The sequence below is a fragment of the Alosa sapidissima genome, chromosome 2, assembly GCF_018492685.1.
Source record: "Alosa sapidissima isolate fAloSap1 chromosome 2, fAloSap1.pri, whole genome shotgun sequence".
Classification (NCBI taxonomy): domain Eukaryota; kingdom Metazoa; phylum Chordata; class Actinopteri; order Clupeiformes; family Clupeidae; genus Alosa; species Alosa sapidissima.
Window position 1 is genome coordinate 26,278,371 of NC_055958.1, and position 14,010 is coordinate 26,292,380.

The 14,010-nt window shown below is 39.8% G+C and overlaps 1 protein-coding gene across 6 annotated transcripts in view; it reads left to right on the forward strand.

Moving 5' to 3' along the window:
- Positions 1-14,010, forward strand: part of scn1laa (sodium channel, voltage-gated, type I-like, alpha) — a 44,494-nt gene that overhangs the window by 17,958 nt on the left and 12,526 nt on the right. For 5 of the 6 annotated variants that reach the window (XM_042083179.1, XM_042083154.1, XM_042083193.1 and 2 more), the window contains 13 exons: positions 402-465; positions 605-746; positions 1,304-1,498; positions 1,947-2,201; positions 2,798-3,151; positions 5,666-5,789; positions 6,725-6,960; positions 7,133-7,306; positions 7,494-7,877; positions 7,986-8,492; positions 10,844-10,970; positions 12,443-12,597; positions 13,796-13,969. In XM_042083179.1, coding sequence (XP_041939113.1) covers positions 402-465; positions 605-746; positions 1,304-1,498; positions 1,947-2,201; positions 2,798-3,151; positions 5,666-5,789; positions 6,725-6,960; positions 7,133-7,306; positions 7,494-7,877; positions 7,986-8,492; positions 10,844-10,970; positions 12,443-12,597; positions 13,796-13,969 — 2,891 coding nt within the window. The remainder of the gene's footprint in view (positions 1-401; positions 466-604; positions 747-1,303; positions 1,499-1,946; positions 2,202-2,797; positions 3,152-5,665; positions 5,790-6,724; positions 6,961-7,132; positions 7,307-7,493; positions 7,878-7,985; positions 8,493-10,843; positions 10,971-12,442; positions 12,598-13,795; positions 13,970-14,010) is intronic. The other variant, XM_042083185.1, reaches the window with a different exon arrangement.

A 14,010-nucleotide genomic window follows, 5' to 3' on the forward strand; every position in this document is an offset into this window, starting at 1 on the left:
CAATAATCATTATTGTTTGCAGTCGTAATGAGACTTTTTCCAGGTGATCTCTGGCCACACAAGAATTGTATGACTCAAAATGAAGTTTGTGTGTGTGTGTGTGTTTGCTTTTTTTTGTTTAATGCTTTTGAGTAGTATCCAAGGTACTTGCCCTTTTATGAACGAAGTGTGTATTTTTGCTGGGATTTTGACCTTTGAGCTTTGATTATGTTTACATATTGTCAGTATTTTTGTGAATGTATTACTATTAGCAAAACTGTAACTCCAAATGTTCATACATTTCTAGGTCTGGAAAACAGTATTTGATAATATCATACTTTTACAGACAGTATAACTGTGTCTGACCATTCTTCCAGGGATGCATATTATACTAATGGCTTCCGCTGCATTTTTGTTTTCAGATAACCACTACTTTATCCAAGGCCAAAGAGATGCCTTGCTGTGCGGGAATGGCAGTGGAGCTGGGTAAGACCCCAACAGCTGCCCATATTGTTCAGACGAACCATTGTGCCAATTCAGCCCGTCTCTCTATTTCCTACACATGTGTATGCAGAGAGAGAGCCAGCATTTAACGAGGACGCATTTGTAATTGAATCTTTTCCAGAGTATGCCCAGACGGATATTTGTGCTATAAAACGGGCAAGAACCCAGATTACGGGTACACAAGCTTCGACTCGTTTGGCTGGGCCTTCCTGTCTTTGTTCAGGCTGATGACCCAGGACTACTGGGAGCGACTCTACCAGCAGGTGTGTGAGGACTGCCTGCTTGGCTCCTTTAGATGAGAGTGTTATTTCCAAAGGATGCTTTGCATGCAGTTTGTCCTGCTGCTTTTGATGGACTTTAAGGGCTGGTCTACATAGTAAACAAATGGAGGGCTTCCATTTGTCTGTATAGATTTCACATAGGCTATTCAAACAAGGGCAATTGTCAGTTGTACAAACCCCATTCTTAACGTGAACAGGTGTGTTTAGAACTACGTTGAGAATGACAATTTTGTACAGTAAGTAATGAAAGGGATTGCCACAATGGTTTTCAAAAGCAATAAAGCTTATGGTTTATTACTGAAGGAGACGCCGATGAATGCTCAGCCCATTCTGTGATTGATAAATGGCTGATCTAATAACAATGGGAATAATGACCTTTAAAGACTCAGAATTTTTATCTTTCTGTCTGAACTGGACTGTTTCATCAGGCTTAATTGAGCTTGGGTACGAGTGATTAAAAAATATTTTCTGTTGTAAACGAGGTTTGTAAACTTGTAAAATGGAAGGTGACTATAATTCCATTGGGTATTTGTCTTAAGACTCTCAGGGCAGCAGGAAAGCCCTACATGATGTTCTTCATCCTGGTCATCTTCTTGGGGTCCTTCTACCTGGTAAATCTGATCCTGGCTGTGGTGGCCATGGCCTATGATGAACAGAACCAGGCCACCATAGAGGAGGCCCAGCAGAAGGAGATGGAGTTCCAAGCTATGTTGGAGCAGTTGAAGGACAGCATGGTACAAAACGATTTAAACAAAGTAAAACAGAATAGCTTGATCTATTGCTTATTGATTGTCTTTGTTAGCATCATTTCTTCTCCTTTGGCTTTCAAAGGAACATATTTGTTCAAGGCCACAGTAAAAAATGGCACTGCCTTTGACTGCTAGCAGTAGAGTATGTTGATAGGGGCAACAGGGGCTTCAAGTAATCAATCAGTTTTGTAAACATACTGGCAGGGGACAACATTTACAGCTTGCTCCTGAAACATGACCCATATGAGAATTGTGATGAAACAAACAAAGATGAAACCAGATAGTATTTACCATATGTGCAATAGATAGATAAACAGACTCACAGACAGACAGACAGACAGACAGGAACAAATAAATACTTCAAATCATCCACTACATTTTACTGACTAAATTTTACTCTGACTTGTGTTTCTGACCCACAACTGGCAAATAGGTTAAGACCAAAATAATAAGTGACATAGTAGAGAACGAGGCCCTGTCGGAGTCATCTTCCAACGTCTCGAGACTCAGCTCCAAAAGTGCCAAGGAGCTCAGAAACCACAGAAAACGCAGAAAAGATGGGGAGAGGGGTGACAGTGTGCGGTCACACAATTCCGAGTCAGAGGACAGCATCAGAAGGCCCTCTCTTCGTTTCCTGGACGGCAAACATCGCCTTTCCAATAAGGAGCATCCTTCATCCCCACATCAGGTTAGACTTCCCCTCTTGCTGTTGGCCACCTCGACAGGGTAGGCCAGAAACATGACATGGCAGGTGATTAATAGATGGATGGATGGATAAATGTTCAAATGTTGTTCTTCATGAAATTGAAAGCTTTAATAGACACTTAAGAAAGTTGAACTTAGTATCAATTAAATGGTATCCCTTTAAAAATATTGCTTTTTTGTTGAGATTGTTCTTTTTATCACCTTGTCATCATATTTTTTAGATTTTTATTTCGGTTGTTGTTTCATCTTATTTTCTGTCATAGACACCATTGTTATTATCATCCACCTTTGTTATTGCAATCATTACTGTTTTTTTAAATCATCATCAGCATCATCAGCAACATCATCATCCTCATCACCATCAGTGGGATGCATCCATGCTTATTTGCTATTGTCATCTTTTAAATATTTTCTGCATTAGTATGGGACCATGACTGGTTTCATCACATTTGTATCATCATCATTATCATCATCACTGTCATCCTTATCAGCTTCACTGTAATCATTCATCAGATGTGTTCCTTCAGATTGCCCTTTTGTAATAGTCAACCAAGACCGAGGCATGTCTTTCTCTCCCAGTCGATCCTTAGTTTCCATGGGTCCATTTTGTCACCCAGACGGAACAGCAGGAGTAGTGTCTTCAGTTACCGTGGCGGGGCATTGGACGAAACTGGTTTCGCTGATGACGAGCACAGCCCCTTTGACAAGGGCAGCCGGCGTGGCTCCTTATTCCTGCCGTGCAGGCCCCGCTTTAGGCACGTCAGTGAGAACAGCGTCTCCTCCCATATCCTCCGGACAGCCAGCAGCAAGATCCAGAGCTCCGTGAACCACAATGGGATAGGGTCCCAGGTTTCCGGGGGCTCACTACCCTCGTCACCTGCTCACCTTCGGTTGCCTGTGGTGATGATAGATGCCCCCACCCCTTGTGATGACGTAAGAATTTGGGTTCTCATGATCTCATGCTGAGCCAAGTGTTTTTTCTCAGTCCTCTGATGTCTGACTGACGGGTGTCAGATTTCATAGTAATTGTTTCAGCTCTGATTAAGCATGTGATCCTCAAAAAACATACAATACAAATAGCCACAAAACATTTTGTTTTGCTTATTGCTCATTTTTTTTACAGCATCACTGTGCTGTCATTTGCCATTTTGAGGCATGTTTTTAATAAGAAACTACAGTACTGTTAATTTGGGCACATGGTCATATGAAGGGCAGATAAACACACCTGGCATTCCCACTTAACATCCAGGGTATGCAACATTTAGTTATGTCCTCACACCTGGCATTCCCACTTAACATGCAGGGTATGCAACATTTAGTTATGTCCTCACACCTGACATTCCTACTTAACATCCAGGGTATGCAACATTTAGTTATGTCCTTTAAGTCATCATTTTCAATATAAGAAAATCCTTACAACACGACATCTCCAACAATACTGGCAAAAGATGCCAGCTAGCATGTTAGCAAGTTTTATCAGTGTCAACTGGGCTTTTTTTGCTTCTTTAACTTAATTTATATGAACTTGACTGGAACTTGACTTAACTGAATATAATAAGTAACTGAAACACTGAACAAAGCTACATTTCCAGGTCCATTCAAGTAATCAATATTTTTGTAATGATACTAATTTGATGCTGTAGCAAATTGTGTATAGTTCTGAGCAGAATTTGTGTTATTGCTGCAACTTTATAGTAGGAATGTCATAAAAATAGTTTTATAGATGCAAACATATGATGTGTCATAAGAATGAATGGAATAGTTAATTTATTTTATTTCTATTTTAAAACATTTTTGTTCTTGTTCTGCTTTCTTTGTTTTGAGTTGATTTTGTTGTAAGGATATTTTGTCTTTTGTTACATTTGATGCTTGATAATATTAATGCTTGAAAAGAATTGCACACAGATGATATATGGGTAGTTTCACAATCAGGGTAAGTGACTAAAATTATGATCATTCTTTGTATATGTATATTCTGTGTATATGTGTAGCAGATGACTATCAACAGATGACTTTGCAACATTTTTCATAGAAAAAGTTGCTAAAATAAGTTCTCAGTTTGATGAACCTATAAGTAGGGCTTTGCCTTGTTTTGGCATATGGCATCGTTGGACTCTTTCTCTCCTCTTGATGAGGAAGCGGTCTCTCAAGTGCTTTGGCGAAATCGTCCAACAACATGCCCTTTGGGTCCTGTCCCGTCTACTCTTCTACATTCTTCACTCAGTTCTGGAATAGTTCCTTTTTCTTTAAACAGGAAAGGGTTACATCTTTGCTAAAGAAAAGTACACTTAATCCAACTGATAGGAAGAACTACAGACCTGTCTCCCTTCTTCCTTTCTTGTCAAAGGTTTTGGAGAGAGTGGTCTTCAAGCAAGTATGTGACTTCCTTTATCAGTATAACCTACTAGACCCTATGAAGTCTGGTTTTAAGAGTGGTAATTCTACTGAAACTGCTCTTCTGTCTGTGACTGAAGCATTGAGAGTAGCTAAGTCCTCTGCAGTCATCACTATTAATTCTACTAGATGTATCTGCTGCCTTTGATACTGTTAAACATGAAATTCTCCTTTCTACTGTACAAGGCAAATGACTGAACAATGTGTTTAATAATAATTTTGTAGGTGCTGCTAAGTCTCCTTATCAATGATAACTTATAGTTAGCAAACATAATCAGGTATCTTCAGGTACACAGATAATGTCAAGCATTTACCCTGATCGTGAAAATATCCATATACATGATCCCCAGGAGGTGTTTGTTGATATAATGTATCTTCCATGGACTATGTTTAGCTGGAATGAAGAAATGTCCAATAGCTATCCATTGCTGCTGTCTCCTACCACTTCCTAAAGTTGAGTGTTATTTTGCAATAGACATATTGTTTTGTTGTGTGCTTTATGGTTCTATGGGAATGTCTCTCTCCTCATCAGGCAAAGTCTTCTGGGTAACACTTTACTTGACAGTATCGACATAAGCGTGACATGACACTGTCATGAACACATGACCTTGTCATGAACACATGACCCTAATCCTAACCCTAACTTGTTATGACAAAAACCGAATATTTGACACTTAATTACAGAAGTGTTATGTCATAAACGTTTATGACTTGTTTATGACATGATCATGACAGTGTCATGTCACTCTTATGTCGATACTATCAAATAAACTGTAACCGTTTTTTGTTGACTCATACATGAATCTCAAATGGCTAAAGCATTGCCCAGTCTTGAATTTCCCCTTGGGGATCAATAAAGTATCTATCTATCTATCTATTCCTTAAAACAGGAACCTTAAAAAAGTTCAGGTCAGGTCCTTCAGAATCTGTGTGTGTGTGTGGGGGGGGGGGTTGTATGCTGGTGGGTGGGTGGTAGTGGTTGTATTTCTGTTTGTTTGAGAGATGTGCCAAAGCTTGCTCCTGACTGAGCTTTGCATTTTCCTTCATCTCAAGGGTTCTCCTGGCAGTGGTTCCTTCAGGAGGGTCCGATATGGTTCTAACTCGGCAGACTTTTTAGATGACGTGTCCATAAGGCAAAGAGCCCTGAGTGTGGCCAGTATAATCACCACAGTGGAAGGTATGTGTGTCTTTTATCTGTTCCTGTGTGTAAAAGATTAATTTGACCTTACTGCACAAGAACAGTTTACCGCTAGTGAACATCTTTTCATACAGTAATTGTCTCACTGACTTGAAATTACTATTTTAATATCCCTATTCAACCGAGACCGGACTCGAGTACTACATCACTAGTAGCTAGAATGCATCAAGAAAATACATAGGAAAAACACTGTTTAGTCCACCAAGTCATGATAAACTATTGGCGCTGCGCAGCACCAGTTGTGATATTTATCCTACTGAGTGTAATCGTAGGTAATGTCATGTATGAAAACTAGTATTGTTAGGCAAGTTAGACACTATAAGTGTCAAGTCCAGGGCAGCTGTGGTGTGGCGATGACATCATCGATACGCAAGTATACGGTTTCGCCGTACAAACAAATTCGAAAGGGCTACGGTTTCGAAAATGTTCACCCTGGGACCAGGTTTTTACAGGATTCATTTGGTCGATCGGGCAAGACGATGCAAAACATGTGCGTTTAAACCAAAAAGCGTCTACGTGTGGATGGCCCCTAACATAGGGGTATGTATACTTATGGTCCCTGTTTTTTTGAGGAAGAACATTTATTTATTTACGATAAATTATTCATACACAAATAAAATTGGTGTCCTTAAAGGTTGGATTTTTCCTCATTTTGTTAATTAAGGCATTAAGATCAATTTCCAATTTGTTACTCCTCTTTTTAGTCAACTTTAGCATGTGTATGTACAGGGTATGTAAACTTCTGGTTTCAACTGTATGTGCATTTGACAAACACACCACATGTGAGTGCATTGTTGGATTCCGAAATGTCACGTGTCGCAGACCGCAGGTGCTCGGGCACACCATCACCGCTTGGCTATATTTTTTGTTTTGTTTTTTATTGCATATGACAATAAATGTGACATTTTCAACAGAACTTGAAGAGTCAAGACAGAAGTGCCATCCATGTTGGTTTGAGCTTGCCAGAACTCTTCTGATCTGGGACTGTCCCTCATGGGTGAAAATCAAGAAAGTTGTCTACCTTATTGTGATGGACCCTTTTGCTGATCTAGCCATCACTATCTGTATAGTCTTAAATACAGTGTTTATGTCAATGGAGCAGCACCCAGGGTCACCCACGTTAACAAGTGTTCTCTATGTAGGGAATCTGGTAAGACACCCCCCATAAATAGTATTTACATTATTTTGTTATTTATGTGACATTCTTGCTAAATGAGTCTTAAATGTGTCCTAATCGATGCATTGTCTTATAATTTATTTTCTTGAATTATCTCATTATTTACTTACTTGAATGGCTTCGCTGATTATGTTTCTATGGGCAGGTATTTACAGCAATCTTCACTGGTGAGATGATTTTGAAGATTATAGCTATGGACCCATACTATTATTTCCAAGAGAGCTGGAATATATTTGACAGTGTTATTGTCATCTTGAGCTTGATAGAACTTGGGCTGGCAAAACTATCAGGGATGTCTGTTCTCAGATCTTTCAGATTGGTAAGATCAACCTCCCAAATGAGCTTATTGGTAGATTTTAGAGTCGTTAAACTGACTTATATTTCTCTGAAACATTTTTTTAAGGACACTGTAAACTTTTAACTCATTATTGTCTTAAAATTCACATCATGTTATTGCAGTGTTTAAGGAAATTCTGTAAACTGTCAAAAACATTTTGTACTCACAGTTGAGGATCTTCAAACTAGCTAAGTCATGGCCCACTCTGAACATGCTGATCAAGATCATAGGGAACTCAGTTGGCGCCCTGGGAAACCTCACCTTGGTGCTGGCCATTATTGTCTTCATATTTGCTGTGGTTGGCATGCAGCTATTTGGCTCGAGCTACGAACAGAATAGTTGCAAGATAACGGAGAAGTGTCAAGATGACTGTTCTAAGGATTGTTTGCTGCCACGCTGGCACATGCACGACTTTCCCCATTCCTTCCTGGTTGTGTTCCGAGTGTTGTGTGGCGAGTGGATTGAGACCATGTGGGACTGCATGGAGGTCCATGAAGGCCAGGCCATGTGTCTCACTGTCTTCATGATGGTCATGGTCATCGGAAATTTGGTGGTACGTTAATGTCTCTACAGTGACTGTTAAAAGCAAGCATATTTACACTATAGCTATGTATTTGAGTCACAAAACATATGTCTGTCTTGTGTTTTTGAAACACCTCAGGTCCTCAACCTCTTTCTTGCGCTGCTGCTCAGCTCTTTCAGTGCTGACAACCTGACGGCTATAGAAGACGATAACGAGACAAATAACATTCAGATAGCCATGGCTCGGATTCATAGGGGCATTGCTTGGGTGAAGCTCACAGTGCGTCGCTCTTTTCGGAGCCTTTGCATGAGAAAAAAGAAGCAAAAGAAGCCCGTGAGCATGGTCAAGTCAGGGGACGACCACGCCAACAATGGAATGGACAATGGAATCTATTTTCCCAACCACAGCACTGTAGAGTTCATCAAAGACCTGGACTGTTTGAAGGAGCGGAACGGAGTAGCTGCAGGGTTGGAGGACACTGCAAAGAACTACATCATGTCCAACGAGGATGTGTATTTGCCTTTCGTCAGTAATTCTGACGTGACTGTCTCAGTCCCCATTGCTGCAGGGGAATCTGACTTTGAGAACCTCAACACAGAAGACTTCAGCAGCCTGTCCTCTGACATAGAGGATGACATCAAAGAGGTATGGAAAAATGAATTACTTGTTTGATTGTGCGTTTGTGGTTTGGCAACTAGAATCATTGATTTTGTTAGTTAAAAAAAAAGCCATTTGTTTTGATTGTTTTGGTTGGTCCATTGTTTTGGCCTAAAAAATATTTTTTATTTTCTGAACTCTTTGGAGATGGGTTTCCATTTGTTGTATTTGTTAGCTAAATTTAGCTTTGCGATGCTCAGTATGTTTACCCTGTTAGGGTTTTGAGCAAGGTAGTAACCCTCATGTGTAGCCTCAGTAGTGCAGCACCAAAGCACTCAATCCAGACCAGAAGTCAACAGATATTAGCCAGTGACATTCCCATTCCTCTGAGTCATTAATCTTTGCTGTGACCCTTGATTAAGCCGAGGCAATGGAAACAGGAAAATACCAGTCTACAGATTACATTATCTGTCATGTGAGGCAGAGTGTGCTGGAGCTACCTCCTCCTCAGAGAGTAGAATGCTTCCTTTTGCCATCTTTCCTAGCCTGAAATGAGTAGGTAGGAGACTAAGAGGAAACATTCTTAATGGCAAGGGTTAAAGAGAGCACTTATTTGGCCTAACTACAATGCATAAGAATCGATATGAAAGAGTCATGTGACACATGCATCCTCTACTATAACTTTGTGCACTATATTTCTCTCTCTCTCTCTCTCTCTCTCTCATACAGTGTAGTTCATGTCTCTGTGTCAGGTGTTAGATAGATAGATAGATAGATAGATAGATAGATAGATAGATAGATAGATACTTTATTGATCCCCAAGGGAAAATTTAACACCTGAATTGGACAATATCCAAATATGATTACTGTAGTATTATTTTCCCATAGACACAAGGACTCTTATCATACTTATCAGTGTGCATCTTACATTGCTTACCCTTATTTGTTATTGCAGCTGTCTCAGAGATGCTCTGACAGTTTTCATTGAGAGGAGACCTGTAAGACACCTTTATTGTACATAACAAAACCATATTGCATATTGCCCCATACATATACATTTTCCATACATTCACTCATTGACCTATCTGCCTCAGGATAGGTCAATTTCCTCCATCCCATGTTTTCTAAGCATTAGCCTATGGTTGAATCCATTTCTACCATCTCTATGATGCAAGGCTTCTTTGTTGTATTTATTATGACTGGGAAGCACTACTACCATTTGATAAATGTACAAGTATAATTTTCTGTTGTTATTTGATACATCTTGTTACTTGTGTTGGTTTGATTCCTGAGACTTCATTACTATTACGACTCTGGTTTGACACACAGGATGGTAAATAGGTATTATTCTTGGAGTTTTAGAAATAGTCTAAAATTGGATGGTGAAAGTACTGATGTGTTGTTTTGAAGTTGAGAGGACCTATTTTTATTGTGTAGTTCACTATTGAAATCCAGGCAGGCTTTTCTATGGATACAATAGTAGAAATACCCAGCATTATGGAAGAAATGCTTTTTAACTGGCCTACCCAGACCCAGTTAGTTGGTCCTAACGGAAGGTGTTTGCTCTAAGAGTGGATCTGAGTTAAGCCTGCATTACTTACATCACAACCCCATTAGCATCTGCCAGTGTCACATGATCCACAGCGGAGAGCTGCTGCCCAGGGCTGAGAGACATATCCGGCAGTTGTTCTCACAGTGTTTAGTCCAATTAATCTGACGGACACAGAAAAAAATGGAGGACAGTTATTGTCATTTTACACATTTGCCTGGTATAAACAGTTCTGGTTGGAGTAATCAAGCAACCTGATCGCCTCTGATGGTCTAGTACACAGCATTGGACTGGCCAATGCAAATAATGCCATCTAGGACTAGAATGATTATAATATCTACAACATCCTGTAATGAGTATAATATCTACAACATCCTGGAATGGTCGCCTGTATTTTCATGTTAGCTATTTTGAGACAACATAGCTAACTGGTCCACTGACGTCATTTTGCCAGACATGAAAATACTGAGCCACACAAAGTCTCTCATGTCTTACTCAGGCATCCCAGAAATGAGAATGCAAAGTTCATAGTGCATGTAAAATTAACAGGTCAAATCAATTTTACCCACAGTCATCGAATGGAACATTGTAGAAGGCTCTGTCAAATATTTAGTTATTGTTGGCCAAGACTTCAGTGATCTCATTAGCATATCACATGTCTGTGGGTACTTTTGATTAATAATGCATGAACTATTTTACTGTAGAAATGATAAGAATAATAGTAATCAAGTACTTAATTTAAGCATTAAAGGGGCAACCACTGTTTTGGGTGTTGCTCTCTGAGTCTTAAGCCTTTTAGTGTACCAAGTTTCAGTGCTTTGATCCTGTCCTTTCCCGTTTGTTCTTGTAGAAGCTGGAGGACAATGGCGATTGTAGCTCTTCAGAGGGTAGCACAGTAGACATCAGACTCAACTGTGGAGAGTCTATGGACCTGGAGCTGGAGGAGTCCATGGACCCTGAACCATGCTTTACAACAGGTAAAGATGGATGGCTTACTTGTTTTTATTGTATGTACCGGTAGATCCTAGTAATGCAATCATTTCCAGATAATATAATAACCAATAGTATGTTAAATATCTCCTCTTTACTGCCAAAATGTAATCCTGATGATGTAATGAGTTCCAAATAATGTATAAAATGTATTTTTTACATTAATGGGAGGTTATAACATTATTAGGTTTAACCTTATTTTTTCAGCATCCAGTTATGTAATAATTTCTCAGTACTTGGCCAATGTTGCCATCAATAACTGATGGCCAAGCAGAGGATCTATGCAGACTATCTGTTTCTATACCTTTTTTTATTGGGGACAAAGCAAGGTGGTGTATCATTGTGAAAGGTGGTGTATCATTGTGAAAGGAAAGGTGTCATGATTCCTTTCATAAAGTGCCATGTCTGTGCCTTGACACGGTTGGATTTTTATGGACCACAGATTTTAACCAGTTATCTTAGCATTGATGAACCAACAAACCAATGGCTTTTATTTTTTCAAAAGCTTCTTAAAACTTAAATGGCACCATATTTACATGGCAGCTATGCCCTGCTCAGCTGCTCGGCCTCCTAATTGATGCTTGCACCTGTCTGGACTTTAAAACCTTTAAACATTGAAGTGAAATCCAAAATTGTGGCACTAGAGCACATAAGACGTAAATTGGATATTGGTGGGAAGATAGGACCCTAGGATAGGATCTAAAAATAGCAGAACATGATGCATCCACTGAGATCACTCCTGACCATTTAAGCGATGTGTGGAACGTTTTTGGATTTCCATCAGAAAATGAAATAAATAAATAGCCTAACAATGTCGTAATCTGCAGAATATGTAGGCTAAGGCCCAAATGAAATATCACTCGACAACGAGCAGCCTGAGTGCATATCTGGTAATGTTACACCCTGACAAGCTAGATAGGTAAACAGTCCGAAGACGAGAAACCGTAGCTAAAGCAGGCAAAAATTAGCCGGGTTTTTGCCTCCCTCCTCTATGTCCAGTGCTTTTGTCACTTGTCTGATAGGCATAATGGTTCATGGAAACGTGGGCTGATAGAAAAAAAGAAAGCAAACTCAATCAGGAAGTACTTGCTAATTTGGCATCATCAAACATAGAGGCATACAATTAAGTGGTAGTGGTATGAGCGTTCATTCAGTGTGTGTGCGCGTCTGCGCGAAAGAAACTCAACCACTCAAGTTGCACAGATATCGTTGGAAGACTTGAGCTTTTGTTCAATATAACAAGTCAACCACGCATTTATAGAGGCATTGGCAATGCATAAGCCCGTTTATACAGTGTATAGAGATGCATAGTAAATATTAATAGGCCAAATTTGAGCATTAAATATTCAAATATAAATTGATTAATAAAAATAATAATGAATGAAATTCGAATGGGATTATGGAGGAAGATTGACAGCCCTAGTACTGTTTACATTTTTGTTCTGTTCATGCACTTCAGGTTGTGTCCAGAGATTCCCCTGCTGTCGTGTTGATATAGAGAAAGGTATCTGGAAGTCGTGGTGGACCCTGAGAAAGACATGCTTCAGAATCGTGGAGCATAACTGGTTTGAGACCTTCATCATCTTCATGATCATGCTCAGCAGTGGTGCACTTGTGAGTTACTGATGCCATGTGGAATATTCTTATGAGACAGAGGAGACGTTTTAAAAAATATTTCCATCAAGTAATGCTATTGTACAATTTTTGGCAAGGTTACAATTTATTTTGTGTGACAAACAATGCAGTGGCTTTTAGGCACGTCTGCAGGTTTACGGCTGTACGCATAGTGCATACCATCAGGCTACCCAACAAAGAGAGATAATTTTGTGTGTGTATTCACACAAAATTGGCCTACCATAACATCCCAACTCTGCACAGTATCCCATTAACTGCATGACAGTAGGCTATTTACAATTTTCTGTAAAGTGACGGGAGATGGCATTGGTCATCCCATCTTACATGGACCAGACTGAATCAGACTCTGATTAGTGCCAACCTGGCAATTCGAAGCAGATAGCTACACACAGCTACAGATAGCACACACCTTCACACAGACTAACACACACCCACACACGTACATACACATAAACACATATGCGGACACACAGACACTCAAAGACACACACGCACATTCCACAAATTTACATGTAAAAAAAGATGTGACAGCACTTTACTTTTTTTACATGATCTGTATGCCTGGTGATTCTCTCTCTCTCCCTCTCTCACATCCACATGCACAAATGTACATATACACACACACACACACACACACACACACACACTATCTAACGCACGCTGGCACCCACACACACACACACACACACACTCAAACACACACAAATATACACACACCATATACTGGACGCCTCGTAAATCAAACTAAAACAATTGAGAACTCTCTATAAGTAAATTTTTTTGGGCTTTATGCCTTTAATGATAGGACAGTGGAGAGTGACAGGAAGCGAATAGGAGAGAGAGCAGGGGTGGGATCTGGAAAGGACCACGGGGCAGGAATCGAACCCGGGTTCACCGGCATACGTTGCAGGTGCCCCAGCCAGTTGAGCCACAGCTGGCGCCACAATTGAGAACTCTCTGACTGTCTATTGACATGGTTTGGTATGGCTTCTCACTCCAACACCTTTCTACAGCTGCTCTACAGAGACATTAGACTAAATAGGCAGGTTTCATATTTTTTCATTTTAGTTTAGTCACACATTATCATTCTTATGCTAATATACTGTCCAACACTTAATTAGTTACTTACTAATATAGGAATCTAGTACTGTTCATCATTCTTATTTTTCCACTCCAGGCTTTTGAAGACGTCGAACTTGTTAATAGGCCAAAGATAAAGGTTATCCTGGAATATGCTGATAAAGTATTCACCTATATATTCATCTTGGAGATGCTGTTAAAGTGGGTGGCCTATGGATTTGCCAAATACTTCACCAACTACTGGTGCTGGCTGGACTTTGTTATTGTTGATGTAAGTTTCATTTAAGCATTATGCTTTCCAAATGCCATCTG